Source organism: Onychomys torridus, chromosome 20 (assembly GCF_903995425.1).
Source record: "Onychomys torridus chromosome 20, mOncTor1.1, whole genome shotgun sequence".
Taxonomy (NCBI): Eukaryota; Metazoa; Chordata; class Mammalia; order Rodentia; family Cricetidae; genus Onychomys; species Onychomys torridus.
This window is the reverse complement of record NC_050462.1, coordinates 43,878,897-43,899,970: the sequence shown is the minus strand read 5'-3', so window position 1 is coordinate 43,899,970 and position 21,074 is coordinate 43,878,897. Positions and strand designations below refer to the sequence as shown.

At 35.9% G+C, this 21,074-nt stretch overlaps 1 protein-coding gene across 4 annotated transcripts in view; it reads left to right on the top strand.

Moving 5' to 3' along the window:
* The window catches only part of Slc16a7 (solute carrier family 16 member 7), a 155,935-nt gene extending 137,504 nt beyond the window's left edge, over positions 1-18,431 (top strand). For all 4 annotated transcript variants that reach the window (XM_036169603.1, XM_036169604.1, XM_036169601.1 and 1 more), the window contains 3 exons: positions 8,819-8,962; positions 11,801-12,613; positions 16,482-18,431. In XM_036169603.1, coding sequence (XP_036025496.1) covers positions 8,819-8,962; positions 11,801-12,613; positions 16,482-16,753 — 1,229 coding nt within the window. In that variant the 3' untranslated portion in view covers positions 16,754-18,431. The remainder of the gene's footprint in view (positions 1-8,818; positions 8,963-11,800; positions 12,614-16,481) is intronic.
* The last annotated feature ends 2,643 nt before the right edge of the window (positions 18,432-21,074 follow it).

Genomic DNA, 21,074 nt, shown 5'->3' with positions numbered 1-21,074 from the left:
AAAAATCAAAATGAAAAGTGATTGTAAAAAGGAAGTTTAGAGCCAATGTGTATATTGATAAATGTCTATCATCTGTCATTCTACATTAACTAGTAACTATTCCTGTGAAAACATGAGTTCCTCCTAAGAACAAGAGGCAAATATCTGCAGCCTCAGCAGAGTTCCGTGGAAATCCTGACATCAAAATTTCCAAAGAGACTCGTTATAGGGCTTCATGTTTTTTCAAAGGTTTGTCTATGACATTTCTTGGCATCGACACTCTGAAAATAAGGTCACAGGTGTCTGTGGTTAGTTTTCCTTCTTATTCAGAGAAGATGAAATGTTTTCATTTTGTAGAAGGAGTAGGTAATCCTCACGCAACACATGTGATCATGCTGGTTATATAACTTGTATTTTCTTAGGGCTTTGGCTTTGTATTTCCCTTCCCTGCCTTCACTGGGCTACGGCCATGTAGGTAGTGTACACTTAAGCCCCGCTCAATTGTTCTTTAGTGTAAATTGTTCTTTAGTATAATTTGACTCAGGGTGGATGAACAGGATCTTTGCCAGTCTACTACTTCTTTTGTGTCTTTGTATCTTGAGTTAAAGTTTTTCTGCCCCTAACCTGCTACTTAATACATATTTCTTCTTATTTCTCTGTTTGGGTTTTTTCTGCAATGACAGGGATAAGAAACAGCACTAGGGCTATTGTCTTCTATGCAAGCTTTTGACCACCTATGCCCCCAGCCCCTAGCATGTTTGAGAAGTTTCCCTCTTGTATGTGATATGCCAGCATGCTGTAGAGAAGGCAGGAACTCCTCCTCATATATGGGTGCTTTGTTGCGCACCTTCAAAAGAAGCTTTCTCGGTTGTTTTGGTCTAGCTTGATTGGCTGAACAGAATTTATTAAGATAATGCTTACACGTAATTTTTTTATGACGTGGCATCATTATGACACATTATGAATTGAATAAAATTTATTACAGATTTCTGAAATCTGTAATGCTTTGTAAAGCTATGTTCCAACCTGTATATTATTTTAACCACATATATAACATTAACCACCAATACTGCAAAATTTCCATTACAGGCACCTTTATAATTAAAAGCTCCCAAGTATGAAAACTTGACTACAATTCTACTTAGAACTTTTACATTGTTACAAATTTTTGCACAAACATAGAAATAGTAATTTCTTTCTAAAATAAAAAAAAATAGGTAATAAATTTTCATTCATCCTTTTCTGAATTTGTTGTTTCTGATTTTTTTAGACTTTGTACTTTAGTTTTCTTTCTTTTCAAAAACATTACGTCCATATCTTATTATTGAAAATACTGTGGGCTACTAAACCCCATGTCTTCTATCACAATAGAATTATATAATAATCTTATAAGAGATTTAACCAAAAGAGAGGTGTCAGAGAATGATAGATATTGACTACTAAGGTGTCTTTCCTAGCCTGGCTAGTTCTTCTTTGTAGCCTAGGTAAGTAGTCATTATTAGTGGGTAAGTGGATACAAACTTTACCTTTGTATTTTCATAAAGGCAGTTGCTACATAATTGTTCAACTCAAACTTTGAAGACAATGGAGAATATGTGACTTCATCTGTCATATCAATCAAATCTTTAACTTACCAAAAGTTTATTAGTGATACAGTAAAAAAAAAAAAAAATTACTTGTAATGATCTACCAAATAACTTTTTCCTACAGTCTTCTCTCTGTTTGTGAAAATATAGACTTGTAATCCACCCATTTTATTAAAGTGCTATTTCCAGTCACTGAATTTCTCTACTTCTGAGCATACTAAAAACATTTACCAGGACTTACAAATCACAAACAACTGCATGTTTATCACTTAGATGCAATTAATTTTAATTCAGTGTACCCCTAAAAGACAGAGAAGGTGGACCTGGGGAGATGGTTCTGATGTTGAGTTCTGCTGCTCAGGAAGATGACATTGCTTCAGTTCCCAGCACCCAGTGGTTCACAAGCACCTGAAACTCCAGATCCAGGGGGGTTCTGATGGTGTCTCATGGTGCAGGCACCAGACATGCACAAGGTGCACATGGATCTATGCAGTCAAACATCTGTTAACACAAAGCAAAAATCATGATTTTAAAGAGAATCATTAATATGTAAAGCTGTATTGTTAGAAATGAATGTTTTTCCTACAAAATTTCTTTTGGTAATCCCAACCTCCATATGGTGATATTTGGAAATGGCGTTCCTAAGGAAGCATGAGAGGCTGTATATTTTGGAGTTCTAAACTGAAAGGGTAAGTATTTTAATGAGGCAGCAGGGAGCTCTGTTTCCTGATGTATACATATGGACACATGGTATGATGGTACACAAAGGACTGGGGGTGAAATGTACTTTGCTCATACTCAGAGCTTCGACTTCCCATCTGTAGAAATAAATTTCTGTTCTTTAAGCCACAACATGTCTGGCATTCTGCTATGGCAGCTGAAGTAAACCCATGCACAGGCCAAAGAATTACTCATGATTAAAGTTTTTATATTTATATCTCATATGTTTCAAGTATGTACTTGTGAACACCTTAGAGATGCAACCTTACCTCATTCAATGTGTTCGAAAATAGCTTCATGTAACTTAATTACCAAAAATGGGAACCCACTTGCAATGTCTGATTTACTTTCTGTTAGAGTTGAATAAACACTTTAAATGCATCTGAGGATTATTTGTAAAAGAGACACTGAAAAACAGATTATATAATTATGGCTTATCAAGTGAGGAAATAAGAAACAATATTATTGAATATGTAAGAATAGTTTAAACACAGGTATTTTAACAGGCATTATTACTATTTTTCAAATTTAATGAAAGATAAGGGTGTATATTAAATATGACCTTAGAAGTTTATCTTTTCTCAGTTTTTACCCTTGTGGACACTAGTAGTTTAATAAGCCACACACAAAAAGAGAAATGTTCCTACATAGCTCATATAAATGACAGAAATAGAGTGGGGGGAAGGGAAGAGAGAGAAGGAGAGAGGGGAAGCATAAGGGAGGGAGAGAGGGAGAGAGGGAGAGAGGGAGGGAAGGAAACAGAGGGAGAGTGAATGCAAAGAACGGATATGGCTGTCTTCTTTTATGTATCAGGTATTACATACCATGCTAATCCCTTCCCTTGGTATCTACAGTTGCTCAAAACCTTCATTAAAATATCTTCATCTTATCTGGGCACTTGAAATGCTCGCTAATTCAAAATACCTCTTTTTAAAATACATCACATATAAACATGTTGTTTTGAAAATACTACTGTAGCGAACTTTGGTACATTTATATAATTGCAAATAACTTCTTAGAGTCCTACACAGTTGCTTAGTCTGCTTTCACTTGACAGGATACCACAAATTCAAATTTGAAATATAGCAAATAAAAATAATAAATTACAATATTTTATCATTTCTTCTGTTAGTGTTTATCGTGTGTATAAAATTTTGTATCGCTCCAATTGATGCTCCGTTCCAATTCCTGGCTGTAGATTTGATCAAGTATGTTTTTTGAAACATTTATTATTTTGCACTCCAAATTTTCTCATAGACTTTATCATGTACTCTTATTTATGAAGAGGAGAAAAAAAACCAGGAGTGAGAGAGAGCGTTGAGTCTGTGTTTACAAAATGTAACAATGTATGAAATAGACTCATTCTTATTGATGTAGATCGTATCTGAGCTTTGCTATGGGAAGGCCAGTTGTGTTCAGAGACCCTGAGACAATTTTCTGCTTCAATGATTCACTCAAAAGATTCACAAGACTCAGCTAACCTGTGAGGCTAATTCTTTATTGTGGCTTTGATATATTATGGCAAAGACACATGAAGTCAAACCAGGAAAGGGATAGCACATAGATAAAGTAGAGAGAATATCAGGTCCACACTTACCAGGCTTCCCTTCCTTTCCATGAAGTCACACTAAGTATTTCGTTTTCTCACAAAACATTGTGATGAAAAATCATGAAGAGTTGTCTACCAGGAAGCTAATTAGAGGGTTGGTATTGAGTGCTTTTTATTAGTGAGCTGGTCTCAAAGGCAGTTTTTGCAGGTGTGTACCACTGAGTGTGTACCAAAACTCCAGATTCCCCAAATAAAAAATAAACATACTTGTAAAAGGTGGTAAACATCTCTCTCTCTCTCTCTCTCTCTCTCTCTCTCTCTCTCTCTCTCTCTCTCTCTCACACACACACACACACACACACACACACACACACACACACACAGTTTGCACAGACTAGTCTGGTTTAGCTATCCTGTTACTATTACTAACTATGGAATACTACTGTGTATCTATCCACCATGTCAGACAAGATCCTACACTGGAAGCAAACATTTCTAGTTGTCTTAGCCCTAGTGTGTTGAATACTCTATGCACATTAGTTAAAAGCAGTTTTGTCATCAAATGAGCTGAGTTGGTCTACATTTTACTACCTGACATTGAGAGACTCATAAATAAATCGAATTATTTGCCCCTCCGTTTCATTAACTGTTAGATTCTATTAGGCAGTTCAATCACAGGATTTCCATGACAAGCCTATGAAATAATGCACTTAAAAAATCTGAGCACACTCTCTGGAAAGAGTAATAATAGTTGCAGGCAACAAATAATAGGATATGGCATCTACCTGTAAAGAATTTATAGTAGAATGCATGAGCTTGACACATGCAATGAGAAGAGCATTGCAGTTCTTTATGTGTGTTCCCACCTATTAGTGTAATTTATATTTTGCCCTATAGTGCACCTATAGATATGTGTTCCAATCTGTCAGTCCAACAGGACTTCTGAGAATGGGCAAACACAGCAATGCTGTGAGACCCATACTACTTTTGCATGAAGATGATTGTTACAATTTCATGAAACTGACCAGATTCTCTAATTCTGAGATTGTTTGGAAATGAGCATCTAGAATTTGTGTCTAGACAGTCTTATATGCACACAGTCTAATCTTCTTGTGAATGGTTTTGGAATAAAAAAGTTATTTTTTCATACTCAACCTGTGTGTGTGTGTGTGTGTGTGTCTGTCTGTCTGTCTGTCTGTCTATGAGGCTGACTATCAAATAGAGGCATTTTGGTGAATGTTGCCTTTATGCTGTTTAGGTATGGACTTGTTATAACTCTGCAGATGGAACTGTTCATTACTGATATGGCTAATAATCATAATATATATATATATATATATATATATATATATATATATATATATTTCATATATGATATACATAACTAATAATCATGATATGTTTAATATGTGTATTACACATTGTGATTATAAGAAGAATTCACTAATTTTGAACATTCAGATTTATTGACAAAAATGAAAAGTGTGCTTAGGATGTGATCAGTCCTAAGGCTGTTCAAAAGGAACATTTTTGGTTGCAAAGCCAATTGACAGCTAAAGAAAAGCCAGTACCATGAGAATGTCTGCTTTCCTCTTATCTTCCTCTTGCTTATTCTTATAATAAACCAAAGTGTTAATATATCGATGAGATGTGCCCCTTGGGGGTGGGGATTGTTTTCAACAGTAGGTGTGTCCTTGGGCTATTATTAAGCATTTAGGGATTCTTTCCATAAAAAAAGTCCTAATTTGTATCATACCTTTAAATTTTATTCACAGGTCCTACAAATTAGGAATGCTTTAGGAATCCCCTAAGTGTTAATGTTAAGAGGGAAAGAGTTTGGGCTATTTCTAAAAAGATCACTAATAAAGTAAGTCCTTACTTTTGCTAGAAAAAAAAAAAGATTGCAGATGAGTGTTATAAATATACCCACACAGAATACCATTTAACTAAGGCGCACAATTTAAAGTAAAATTAATTTATTAAGGTTAGAACTTCCATTGGATCTTGGCTGAAATATTTGCAGAAATGACAGAAGGAAACCAAGCATCATTCACTGTTGTCATGGATTTCCTAATTAATCATAGCAAATTACAAGAGATGCATTGTATGAGAGTGACTCAGCCTATGGGCATACATGTATTGGAGAGGTTGGCTCAACCTACAGATGTAGGTATATAATTGTTTGCCATGTATTACAAATTATATTGTGATTCACAGCTCCAGTTCAATTTTATAATTGAGCAATTTAGGCAAAGATACTTAGGAATATAGTAATGAATTGTAGACTTTGTCCATAAGTTAGTTATTATTCACCACACAGAAAATGGAATACACAATAGAAGAGCTAGATTAGTTTTAGGATTCTAGCATGTTTTGCTTATTATTTTATTCTTTATGTAAGTCAGTTGGCTTTATCCTGAGAGCTTGAGTAATGATGTCTTGAACTGAATCCAATTAAGCTGAATTAAATTGAGTCAGTTAACTAATTTTGAGAAAAGAAATAGGAATAATCCTTTATGAATCATCTACACCTGAGTTTAATAATGGTGACCAATTTATTCTGTTTTCCTTCTTTTTCACTCAAAATTAATTTTGCTATATGCCTTCCAAAAATGATGTTTTATTCTATATAATAGGATCATATTATGTATTATATAATATTTAATATTTTTGGTTCTTATCACATCTTCAAGGGGCTTTACCCTATTAGGACACAATTGTGGTTTTCACTTGTCTTAATCATTTTTACTCTATTCTTGTTTCCCAGGCCCATGGTTTTAGAATATCTGCATTCTGTTAAGTCTTTTAAAATGTTTTCTTGTCTGCTACTTTAAATATAAGATTTTATCTTTTTTTAATTATCTTTTTTGGAAACTACATTGTGACTAATTATATTTGTATGAAAGAATGTGGGCATAATAGTAACTGAATTGCAGTATGTGTTAACTTTAGCCACATAAATATTTTCAAATGCAACATGATCAGATTTAGCAAAAATTGAAATTGTACTACAAGTTAAAAGTTTATTTTTCTAGATCCAATTTTTGCTGACAATTCTGACCTAATGTTGTATTTTATTTCCCTTAAGCAGTATTTCTTGTATCAGATGAAACATAATTTTAAGTTATGGGAGAGATATCAAAGGAAATAGTTTCTGCATTGCCAGATTGTGGGAAACGGACTTTCATCATATCTGAGTTTACTTATTAAGTTGCATTAGTGTTTTGCAAGACAGAAAAATAAATACTGACCACTAAAGTAAAACACAATGCTTTAATACTCAGAGTTTAAATTTTATAATACTTAAGACAGCTTCCCTGCACTTAATTAAATATGCATGATTTTAGCGATCTTAATTATTTCTGAGGTTTTTTAATTTTGTTTATTTTATATTTTTGTTTGTTTGTTTTTTATTTGCATGTACATCCACCCAAATGCACTGGAAAATATATGTTAAATAATTGGTGTAAGTTATTCCTGAAGGTCCTTCCCTCTGAGTCTCAGACTCAGACCTGATTGTTCTCTTTGCCAGGGAGGTAGGATTGCCTCCTACAAAGGGCAGCTGGAAGAAGCTGCCCTCATTCTGTAAGCTTCCATGCTGCTGCTTACATGGTGTTAAGAGAATGGGTCACACAAAGAACTTTTGGACAAAGTCAGGATTCTTTTTCACATGGTTAATGTGTGACAGACTATTCATGGTCATGCCAATCATGGAATGTGATACAAAACCCAAGCATGTGTAGCATGACAGCATGACGAGTGGTGGTGTGGTTGGCACCGACCAGCAACAATAAAAATCTTAAAAGAAGCAAGTGTGGGCCTGAAAGACAGTTTAGAGGCACCGGGTGTCAGTGGCTCACGCCTTTAATCCCAGCAATCGGGAGGCAGAGCCAGGCTGATCTTTGTGAGTTTGAGGCCAGCCTGGTCTACAGAGCGAGATCCAGGACAGGCTCCAAAACTACACAGAGGAACCCTGTCTCGAATAAAAGATAGCTCAGAGGCAATTCCAGTCCCCAGGAACCCGAATCTCTGAGTTCAGCAGCACTGACATGCACATATCCATGCATGCATTGTGTCCATCCATGTGCGTGTATGCACACACACACACACACACACACACACACACACACGTGCACACATGCATGCAAGCACTGCACACACACAATTTTAAGAATAATATCTTTAAAAAGTAAGAATCAATAAAATATGGTATTAAGTAATTCGCAACTTGACCGGTTAATGATTTATATGCCTACACATGCATGATTTCAGAAATATAGACTGAAGCTGTGTATAATACCCAGATTTTTTGTAACAAAAATTTGCCATCATTCTAGAGATGTTTGAGGCCCGTTTGGCTATGTTCCGCTGAAAACTTTTGCATTACTTTTGATTGGTGTCAGTCTTAAAAACTATACATGTTAAATGTTTCCAATTTATTTTCATGTGTTTTTTTATATCATGGTTAAAAAAAGAAACTCAAAGGGACTGGAGCGTTAGGCTCAGCAGTTAAGAGCACCTACTGGTCTTGCAGAGACCTGGGTTTGGTTCCAGCACCCACATTTGATGGCACTAGTTCTAAGGAATCTGATCGCCTCTTCTGACCTTCACACACACACACACACACACACACACACACACACACACACACACTGCATGCACATTAAAATAAAATCAATTTTTAGAAAGTAAATAAAATCCCACATCAGCTGGAAACAGTCATGCTTTCTTTCTTCTAATCCCAGATAATCAGGACTTTGGGATGGAAAGATCACCTGAGTCCAGGAAGTTGAGATTTCCATCTCAAAATAAGTAATGCAAAACAAAAGTGAAAAACAAATCAGTCTGTGTGAAGTGTTGGAAAGCCCTAATTATATTACATGCGACCCAGTCTATCTTGATCACTAAACTTCACCTTCTCAGAATTCAGAACAAAGAGATAGTAAGGATAAATCGTATTGTTTCCATCGCTTGTCTACCTCAGGTCCCGTCAGCAGTGTCTTGGTGAATAACTATGGTAGCCGGCCAGTGGTGATAGTTGGAGGGTTGTTATGCTGTACCGGAATGATCTTGGCTTCCTTCAGCAACAGCGTGATACAACTGTATCTCACGGTTGGCTTTATTGGAGGTAAGTCAGGTTCTGTTCTCATCTGAACAGTTTGAAAAGGATGAAAAAGATACAAATTCTTCATGTTTTGTTTCAGTTTGTTTTTAGAAAACAAGTCTAATCTGGGGTCTTTTTTTTACCTGATGCATTAAAATACTGCTTACAGCAGGGCTAAACATTTCATTTTAAGAAATGATTTTTAAAGGTTATCCTTTGGTCATGTGTCATCCTACAGAAATGGAAACAGGAGAAGCTCTAGTTGTTTTTGACCTGGTCACTTTTTAATTGTTGAGTCTTGTGAATACCTCCTAGTACAACAACGTCATTTATAAAACACATTTTTATTCCTGCCTAGAGTATTTGATTTACCACTAGTGGGAAGTTAAAAATGCTGTCAAACACATATTTGGGGACAGTAGTGATTTAACACGAACAATAAAATTACTACCAACTATGCTTTAATGAGTGACAGAGAGAGCTCTTTAGTCTTTTTTAAAAATATTTATTTATTTTTTAATTGAATTGAATTTTATATATCAGCCATGGATTCCCCTGTCCTCCCCCTCCGCCCCCTTCCCCCGCCTTCCCCCAGCCCATCCCCCATTCCCATCTCCTCCAAAGCAAGGACTCCCCTGGGGATTCAGCTCAACCTGGTGGATTCAGTACAGGCAGGTCTAGTCCCCTCCTTCCAGGCTGAGCAAAGTGTCCCTGTGTAAGCCCCAGGTTCCAAACAGCCAGCTCATGCACAAAGGACAGGTCCGGGTCCCACTGCCTGGGGGCCTCCCAAACTGTTCAAGCTCTCTATCTGTTTTTCCCTTACTGAAATGACCTGCTTAGGAACACTCACACAAAACTTGCCTCAGACATAGCTGTGCCTCATGAGGGACCCCCTTCCACTTAAACCGACCTAAACTGTGTATTTGAAGAGAACCACTTTTATTTTCCTTGTCAATAAATTTTATTTAAAAATCTATATTCCATGTTTTAAGAAAAAAAATGGCCAATAAGGCTAACTTAACATTTTCGTCTCGTTTCTGAGTTGAAATCCATCTCAATTTATACATGTAAACCATTTGTTGAAGAGAACAGGTAGGTTTTACAGGCTACTGTACATCCTAGTTGAAGCTTACAAAACCAGTACTAGGAAAACTGAGGCAAGAGAATCTGAGTCCAATGTTAGTTTGAGCTGTACAGTGAGTTCAAGACCCACTTGGGTTACATACTGAAAACAACAAAAACGAAGACCTACAATAATAATGATAATAAATGTCTCTATTTGTAACCACTCTTTGTCACTTTGAATTTTTATACAGCAAAACACTTTTTTTGATTGTTTAAATAGCAAATCTAAGTATTACATATTGGAGCTAAGCATTGCTGTTGTGGAGAGAATATCTGTGTTTTCTTTATAAACACATCCTGACTATCTTCTGTCTCACCAGAGAAGAGAAAGAGGCTAGAGTACTGAGGCCATGGTTTTGATGATCCTGTACTAGAAAATTCCTATATAGTAACATCATTGTTATTCAAACACACTTTCCTGTGTTTGGGTCTTGGTGACATTGCTGCTTCTAGAATGAACCAGTGTATATCACTTACCTTGACATAACATCTAAAGGCAAAAAGTCTTCCTCTTTGTTCAGGGAGAAAATGAAAAAAGATAAAAGAAAACCAATACATAGGTTTTTAATTCAGCTCCCTCTGCTTACAAGCTACCTGCCCATAAACTGATGAGCATCGGTCTAATGATTTGCAGTCTGCACATCTCAGTGGTATGTTTAAGGGAACGCATGAGGAGTTGCAGCCTGTTTTCCCTAAATTATAGCTTTGGTTTCTTCCATGGCTTTTAGGGAACTTATTTCAGAAAAATGTCATCAAGGGTTGGAGTATTTGTTCTTAGTGTTGCATGTCCCAGAAGTTGAGTACTTAAACACTTAGCAATATGGCTTCAATTTATCCAAATTAGCAGGCTAAAGAATTCTTACCTTAATAGTCCTTTACATATAGAATAGTACCAATGCTAAGGTAGTGAAAGAGATAGTTTACATAAATCAGTTTATATGCTTTTCAAAGAACTGTCCATCTATGCTGCTGAACAGTATCATGTCTGGGTGATCTGCAAAAGTAATTTGTCTCTCAAAGGTGGAACTAACACTGTTAAGGATATTATGGTGGGAACTTGGACCCAAAGAATCAACTAAAACTCCCTAAAGTAAAATATATTCCAAAAATTTTTACTCAGCCCATTTGTAGATCTGTAGATACTAAATTTAGAATTTGATAGATGTGGGATAAAATAATGGAATAAACTTATTTTTCTGTTTTATTATTACATGGTGTTGAAAGGAATATTTATGAGCAGGTAGAAGATTGTTAAAAATTGTGACTTTTTTAGTTAATCTGTTAAAATTTTTAGTCAGTCTGTAATTTTACTGCAATGGCAGAATACCCTCATTTTTAAATCTCACTAGAAACAAATCGAGCCTGTTCATTTGCATATAAGAATGCATGAGAAAGAAGGGGTTAATTTATCTGTGGAATTATATTTTCTGATTAAGAATTCATAATCTTGTCCTTGCTATAGCCTATGTTGTAGTATTTCTTTCATACCTCAGTAGTTCCCAGTCTTATTTTAGGCTTTAAAACAAAGGACTCTGAAAACATTCTTACTATGCTTAGTTATGAAAACCAATTTAGTTTTTTGTGTTCAATTATATTTTCATTTGTAATCCTCAAAGATTGGGATTCAGGGTTGCATGTCTGATTGCCTTATCTTCTATAGTGAACGTTTTGAGGAACTTATTTGGTGAGTGATATAATGTGTTTGCATTATCTTTTGTTTTTGGTTTTGTGTTTCAGGTTTAGGATTAGCGTTCAACCTGCAACCAGCCTTAACAATAATTGGAAAGTACTTCTATAGGAGACGACCTATGGCGAATGGCTTGGCCATGGCTGGAAGTCCTGTTTTCTTAAGCACCCTGGCCCCTTTCAATCAGTACCTATTTAACAATTATGGCTGGAAGGGAAGCTTCCTGATTTTAGGAGGCATATTTTTGCACTCCTGTGTGGCTGGGGCCCTCATGAGACCTGTCCAGAAAAGCCCACGTAAGTCGAAGTCTAAAAGTAAGGTTGGTTCAAGACATGATGCAAATATGAAGAAAGTCAGTAAGGTATCAACATCAGAAAAGATTAATAGGTTTTTAGATTTCAGCCTTTTTAAGCATAGAGGATTTTTGATCTACCTATCTGGAAATGTCATTATGTTTCTAGGGTTTTTTGCCCCCATTATATTTTTGGCTCCATATGCTAAAGACAAAGGTGTGGACGAATATAACTCAGCCTTATTGCTGTCTGTGATGGCTTTTGTTGATATGTTTGCTCGACCTTGTGGAGGATTAATAGCCAACTCCAGATTAATCCGCCCACGAATCCAGTATTTCTTCAGCTTTGCAATCGTGTTCACTGGCATAGTCCATCTCCTCTGCCCCCTGGCAGATACCTACGCATCCTTGGTGGTCTACGCTATATTCTTTGGCTATGGATTTGGAAGTGTTAGCAGTGTCCTCTTTGAAACGCTCATGGACCTGGTCGGACCTGCCAGATTTTCCAGTGCTGTGGGGCTCGCCACAATTGTGGAGTGTTGTCCTGTTCTTCTCGGCCCCCCTCTTGCTGGTAAGTATGTTTCTCATCAAGGACAGCAAAATGAATAGCATAAATATATATGAAGAAGTGTGTTCTTTGCAGTGATTAATGTGCTTTGAATAATTTGAATTATGCTTTTAGTGGCATAAAAAACAGGAGGGGTTTTATACTTGAAATTTTCTTAATTGGTTGATGTAACCCAAAATTTCGAACCCTGGACTTAACAAAAGTCATGCACTTAAATTAGATTGATGGTTAGTATAACTTTAGGATTTTTTACATACATCAATTATTTTATGATTTTTAAGGCTATATCACAAATATAAATTGTGGCTATTTTTCCTGAACAGAGTCATGTTTCACTTACACAAAAGTAAACAGAAATATAAAATAATATCCTATAAGTATTAGAATCTGGATTTTTATGAGAGTACATTAGCTATGCTGATTTTGAGTTTTTGCCTAAAGTATACTTTCATATCTTTGACACAGAATATGCAAGGATGAAGGAAAATGCATTCAAGTTCATTTTTTTAGTAAATAATATCTGTTACATGTTCATAAATGACAAAAATGACATGTAGACTTTTAAGATGTGCAATGGTTTCTAAGTTGGCTATAGAAGTGTCTATTCTAAAATTCCTGCTGAAGGAATTGATTACATGTAGGTTCGTACCACCATGTCAAGAAGTTGAGAAAAGGGCTTGATATTTGTCGTTTTATGAAAGAAAGGAAGAAAGAAAGAAGAAAGGAAAGAAAGAAAAAGAGAAAGAATAAAGAAAAGAAAGAAAGAAAAAGAGCTCAGTGGTGATAGTGTACACTTTTAATCCCAGCACTGGGGAGGCAGAGGCAGGAGGATCTCTGAGTTCAAGGACAGCCTGGTCTACAGATTAAGTTCTAGGACAGCCAGGACTACACAGAGAAATGCTGTCTTGAAAATAAACCAAAAAGAAAAGAGAGATAGAGAGAGAAAGAAAGGAAAGGGGAGAGAGGGAGGGAGAGGGGAAGGGAGGGAGGGAAGAAGGGAGAGAAGGAAGGAGAAAGGAAGGAAGGAAGACTGAAAGAGAGAGAGGGAGAGAAAAAAGGACAGAGAGAAGACAAAGGGTGAGAAAAAAAGGATAAAATGATTATTATAGAAACATTGAGTTGTGTTGATTTTCCTATGGATTGTTTTGAGGCTTCGTTTTGAAATATGTTTGAGAGTACTCCTGGAAGGAAATTATGATAGACAGTTGTACAATTTAAACTTAAAATATAAAGGAAAATGGCAAATGCATTGCATGCATGATAATTTAAAATCTCCTTTAGTGTTAGATTTTAAGCATTTTTGATGATGGTGATGGTAGTGAAACTAATGGTTATTTGTGGTATAATCTCTAACAGTCCTGTATATGCATAATGAATACTGAGCTCATTCATTTAGGTTCTTGGTCTGCCTGCCTGCCTGGTGCTCAGAGTCATGCTGATAAAATTTTTCACACATCTTTAGTCAGTTGTGAAACTGTTTTCCTTAGAACATGAAGCTCCTGTGAAGATGGGAAATTCATTATTAATTTTTCAGTCTTAATGCTATCATTGAAATTCTATCTTCCACTTTCTCCTGATTAGAAAGACATACAAGTCATTGTCAGACCTCAGTGGCGTGGCTGGCACTTCCACTAGTAAGAAGCATGAATGTCTTAGATGGTAGGGCTTTCAAAGCAAAGCCACATTGTCAACAACACAGTTGTAAAAAGAGTGATGATCAGTCAGTTTATTTTATTGTGTGAAAATGTCACAGCATGCCTAACTTTCCATGCTTATAGAATCGATTTCATGAAAGGAACCTTGGAGCTTATGAGTCAGTGGTAATATTCTATAAATGGGAAAAAGTTATGTGTGACTATCATCGACAAAATTAAAACAAGTCTTAAGTCAAGCAAAAGAGACATTAAGTGGGCTCTAGGGATTGAAATAAAAGAGTCTAAGTTGGCCACTCCTACCTCTGCTGAGAAACTTCATGACTAAATATTTTGGAACATCACTATTATTCTTACATGAGATTAATTATTGCATACATATCACATGCCATACTATACCTTTTGGAGGACAATGAAAAATAGGGAGTGTGTGGCATTTTATTTGTCTATTTCATGGTGAACTATTTTATCAGTCTACAAACAGCTAGTTGTTTGTTTCCTTGGAAAGCACACCTTAAAGAACTTCCTCAAACTTTTTAAAAATATGCTAAGGTGGCAGTCCAAAATGATACTTATTGTTGAGGCCATGGCCGCTATATTTGTGTGTTTATAAGTATACTAACCACTGCACTAACAGAACCCTTTCATAGAAGTTAAGAAAGAAACCATGTATGTGTGATGCTCACTCACATAAACCCACTGAACCCTGACAGGTGCATTACAATTGCTCCTAATTAAACCAGAGAAATTTTCTCAAACAGGTAAATATTTCAAGTAGCTCAATTTAACACTAACTATATTATAGTCAAAACGCCGGAGACTCTGACTAAACTGATGCACTTGAAGGTCTACATCACAGCTACCTGGGGTAGAAGTAATAAGTAATGAGAATCCTCGACATTAAAGTTTGGCCTTAGGAGTTATTAAGAATGTAATGCTTTCATGAGAAAAAAGGAAAAATGTGAGCTGGGGTGAAAAAAAAAGGTGTTGTAAAGTCAGCTAACCTTCAGCTTTAGAGGCAACAGGATAGTTCTAATCAAATGGGGCCAAATAGATTCTTCCAGACTAGTTTATAGATTCAATCAAACCAAGAAGGTGTTTGACCTCCAAAGTGGCCTAACATCTGTAGAAAAGGTTGAGTGAAAACATCCTGCAACCTGGTTAAGAGGGGAAGCTGTGATGGGCCTCTTTTAAAAGTCCACAGTCTGGGGAGCAGAGGGATGGCCCAACAGTTAAAAGTACTTGCTGCTCTTCCAGAGGACCAGAATTCAGTTCCGAGCACCCACCTTGGGAAGCTCACCATGGCCTGTAACTCCCTCTATAGGAGAACAACCTCTCTCTTCTGGATTCAAAGGGACATACACAAATACATGTGCATAAACACACACACACACACACACACACACACACACACACACAGAGAGAGAGAGAGAGAGAGAGAGAGAGAGAGAGAGAGAGGAGAGAGAAACACACACACACACACACACAGAGAGAGAGAGAGAGAGAGAGAGAGAGAGAGAGAGAGAGAGAGAGAGGAGAGAGAAACACACACACACACACACACACACACACATGAAAGATAAGTTTTAAAGAAAGGAAAGAAAGCAACCAGGCCTTATTTTGATAAATATAGCCATGAATATTACAAAAACAAAACAAAACAAAAAGAGTATAGTCCACAGGGGCATTGGCTATATAACCATGTTCACATCAGTTCATAGTCATGACAAGGGAGATTAGCACAGATAAATGCCCAGCAGTTAGCGAACCACACAAAAGGTCATTGGGTCTTCCAAAATAATGTACAATTTTCATTATTAAAGTAACAGAGAAATAAGGGAAAATGAAGTGATCTCTAAGTGTCTGATGTAAAGTAATAGTTAAATATATATGAAGCCACATGCCTATATCCAAAAAACATGGCCCCATTCCTATTTATTAATATACAAACTCATGTGTGCCTAATTTATCTTGATTATACATTTTCTTGGCAGAAATAGTTTTCAATACGTATGATGTGCTGGTAAGGTAATTCTGTGGATATTTGTTCACACCTTTATTAAGTATATATAGGAGCATTATGTACAATATTTTCTGTGTTAAAGTGTGATTTGATTCTAGTTTAAATAAGAGAAATACAGTTTGTCTGAGGAGTTTCTTCCAGTTGCTGTATTGTCATTTTATCCAGCTCTCTTAAAGGATGTTCTCTTGTCTCGTAGGTAAATTGGTTGATAAAACTAAAGATTACAAATACATGTACATAGCCAGTGGGACAATCGTGGTAATATCGGGCATTTGGCTCTTCATCGGCAACGCCATAAACTATAGACTTCTTGCTAAGGAAAGGAAGAGAGAGAAAGCGCGGAAGAAGAAATCAGCCGTGTCCAGAGAATCAGAGGCTTTGAGCAAATCAAAAGAGGACGCTGTTGCTGTCAAAGTTTCAACTGCAAACACTCCTCCCCCAGACAGAGAAAGGGAAAGTAATATTTAACATGAGTCTCATCTCAAATCAGTGTTTATGAATTTACTTATGAGTTTCTTTGTGTTTTTCAAAGTGTTGGAAAGGATTTTAGCTAAAACAAAGGATCACAGACAATAATGAAACTGAAAATTTTGAGATTATGCATACAGAAATTCCATGCAGTGGCTTATTTGCATACCTGACTTGGGGTGTTGTCATGAAAAAGAAGAATTTTTAAATCTTTCATGGACTTTTACTTTTAACTATAGAATGAAATCTGCATCCCAGGCTCCTGGCTTACTTAAGCATATGTTGAATTCTATGCAATGTCTCTCTTCAAAGCTCATTTTTCATTTGACATTGTTATGAAGTAAATTGAGGACAATTATATCTCTTTTCACACACAAAGAATTACATATATATCCATACAAACACTGAGCATCTGGAGACCATAAAGAAATAAACGAATTTGAAAAAAAATATTATTATAGTCATTTTTAAATAATAGAAAAAACTTCAGGGAGACAATGGGAATGTGTTTTATTTCCATGCAGTTTTACAGTATGGATTTAAAGTAACAGTACATGTTGAAAATCAAGATGCTATTAACTTAGAAAAGTAAGTGACTTCCACAACAAGTAACAAGATGTTTGTAAAGTAAGTTCGGCTAAAAAAAAAAAAAAAGACCCCTTTGCACAATTACTTCTGTACACTCATGCTTAATATGTGCACACAGTTTCTTCGAAAGGTTGTGATTCGTGCCTAGTGCTAGAAAAGAGAACAACTCCCCAAGAAACTTCTCAAATTCTTGGCTAATGCATCAGTTGAATGAAAATCTTAATGACATTGAAGAATCAGTTGAATTCCATTGATTTAAAAAGTATCTTAACTCATAATGGACAACTTAATGATGACTTTTTTAAAACTAGGGCTCAATTCAGATTCAGTGTTGTGCTGCGATATCCAAGCCAAATAAACTAGAATCCTAACTGACACTTTCAAGTAGACCAGGTTCTATTTTTTTCCCAACCAAAGCAGTGATACAAGTTCAGTCTTAGGAATAATTCACAGGAATAGAGCTGACAAGAGTAGGGGTCGTTATTGAGCCCACTAATATCTTCTAATTCTTTACTAAAGGTAAGCAAGAGCAAAACACAAAAACACCTAGGACTTGGATTCAGTCTCTGAAGATCTCTCATGGTAGAGGAGAGAGTGAGAAAGCACTTGAAAATTCTGCCCTCTACTGATTTAAACTGTCTGCTGCCTAAGAAGAGAACCAGGAAATTTGGGTGTGGGGGGTAGGGAGACAGTTCTAGAAATACAGGCTGTGGGGACTTGGAGGTATATAGTTTATAACCCAGTGTTGACATGTTGAAGGATTGTTGCTCAGGTTAATTTAGCATGTTCTCCTTTTCCTACGTAAAAGTACCTGGGATTCAGAATCATTCTTCAGACACATTGGCAGATCTGTGATTTCATAACATATAAATATCAACTGAATTTAAATATTCATATATGTCTCATTTAATTTTATGATGACTAGAGGGAACTCAGTGATCTATTACTAAGTGATGCCGCTCTAACAATGTTCTTGTCTTTTGTTCTTTGCAGTAGAGGTGGGTGCTATTCTTACTCCTTATGAGACTCTACCTAGACCCTGTACTTTTACGACATTGACATTAAAGGTTTGATTCTGTCATGAAATGTATACACTACTTCAAACATGTGGTCCATATGTTCACATTTAGGGATTTGGTGTTCCTTCATTTAACATTTGTTTTTTGAATATGGAAATATTTTCAACTTTGAGTTAATTTAATAAAAACAAGATGTGCCAATATCCTAGGGAAATGAATCAGGACAACATGTGACACCATATGACTTACAATGTCCTCTTTCTTCCTTCCTTCCTTCCTTCCTTCCTTCCTTCCTTCCTTCCTTCCTTCCTTTCTTTTTTCTCTTTCCTTTCTTTCTGTAGCATCCTTTCCTTTAAGTTGGTTCCACCCCATCTTGAGTCAGCTCTTTTTATGGGATTATCTCTCTTTCATACTCACTTCTGTGGTCATAAGAAATCATTCTAGCCAATCATAAACACTTCCAAAAAGAATGTCTTGCAATCTTTGAAAATACCTTTACAAACTAATATACATATCAGACGGTAGAAGGAGAGGAACACCAAGACAGTGATCACGGGACTTTCAGTCAAGCCTGTGTGCTCTGATTACCTGCCCGCAGAGATGCTGTGGGTGGGCCCAGTGCCTTTCTTTCTCCTTGGAAAGAGGTTTAGCTATGTCAATTGCTGATGAATCAAGTCAAAACCAAATTACATTTCCTTTGCTGCTTCTCAGTTGCCTTAATTCACTTCATTTCTAATGGTTATTACATTGATTTTTTTTAATGGACTGGAAGGATTGCAAAGCACATGACCTGGTACATAGAGTCATGTCAGAAACATGGCACTGTAAGTATGTATGTCTATCACAGACATGTTCTAAATTAAGCCATAACTCACCTGAATCAGTAACAAAACCATAGTAGAAATAAATCTACTTGTTTGCTCTTCCCAGTCCGATGCACCTGTTGAAACACTTGTTGCTTTAATTAAATCTTTCAAAGCCTGAGGAAAGACTATTGGCCCAAAGCTTTTGTTCCAATTGTCTGCAACTTGTAGGGCTGAATACATTCCTATCACAAAGGAACAACAGATTTTAGGAGCTCAAGATAAGAAACTAAAGCAATATCATTAAAATCCCCACTAAATCCTGGTTATCATCACAAATTATACAAAAGGAACTAGAGTACTCCTAATTTCTGATCACTAGCTAGTTTACATATTTTGCCGTTTGCTAGTCAAGCACTCCTCATATTTTGGCATTTAACCTTAACTGTTTCTTCATCGTCGATAGAGAGATAAATGGGTATGGACTTATGCTTACCTAATCTTTTCTCTAGATCCTTCTTGAAGAGGCAATGGGCTAGGCAGTAAGTAATATGTATTACTTTGAAGACATGATGTTTTCTCATTATAACTTCACATGACTCATAGAGCTCCATTTTTTGGTCTGTGTTCTAACCACCTTCACTTCAGTGGCCACATGCTCCACCTGGGTACCAGAAAATAAGTAAAACAATTCAATTTGGTATGTTCAAAAGTATTCTGTAAGGATGCAATTTTGTCTACTTACTTGCTTCCAGCCCTACAACATGACAAGCAAGAACATAGGAAAGTATAAATAGAATTTTATATAGATGTTATAAATAGCTGAAGTCACATTTTATCCAAAGATGCCTTATAAAAAATAAACATTATAGACTATTTCCAATATACAATAAAATAAATTATTCTAAATGTTTGTCTTAATTTAATGGGAGAATACAAATTGGAGAAAGAGCTAAGGGATCTGTGACATTTATTTTGCCTACATAATGCCTTTTAATATTAAAACCAAAGCCATACTAGGAGTCATAACCTTGATATAATAATGTCACACACACACACACACACACACACACACACACACACACACACACACACGCAAGCTCAGGAAATTTCCCTAGACTTAAAAATACCATATTGTTAAACCAAAATTTAAACTTAGGTTTACCTAAAAATAGAAAGAGTCCTCAGTGAATTCACTCAATTTACAAATATAACAAGACAAATACAAAAAAGAAAACTTTATATTGGAAATGATACCTACCTGCAATCTGTATGATGATTTACTATAAGATCATTAGCAGCTGAATTTTCTATAAGGAAGTCATAAATTCAAATTTCCTGCTTCTCTTATCAGTTCAAATGAACTCAAGCAAAGATAATAATCATATAATAGCTGAAAGGGATTTAATAAAACATTTTCTCATATAAATGATGGCATTCTTATATGACTCAAGTGTCATATATTTTCCCTGAAGATGAGTAAAAGAAAATGTTCTTTATTACACATAAGCTGTTCCTATATTTGTTCCAACCTGTGATGTAAACTGTAAAAATTACTGACTACAGAACATGATCATTTGAATTTTAGTGATGATCCCATTTATAGGATTACCCCAAGAACCAAGAAATATGAGATTAGTGAGATTAAAGTAATTCAGTTCATTAATACAATATCTACTTATTTTCATTATTTGAAAAAAAATATATCCTAAATGGTTACTTTTCAACTTCCTCTGAGCATCCTCCTTGTTCACTGGTCTCTGGGAGAACATAACTATTTCTGCTTTAGTCATCTTCTCTTGCTAGAGTGTTGAAGAGCTTATGTATCCCTCCTTGTTTGAGGAGGTCAATCTCAATGGAGTTTTCCTCATGATGTCATCTGTACATGATGCATGTATGGATGACATCATC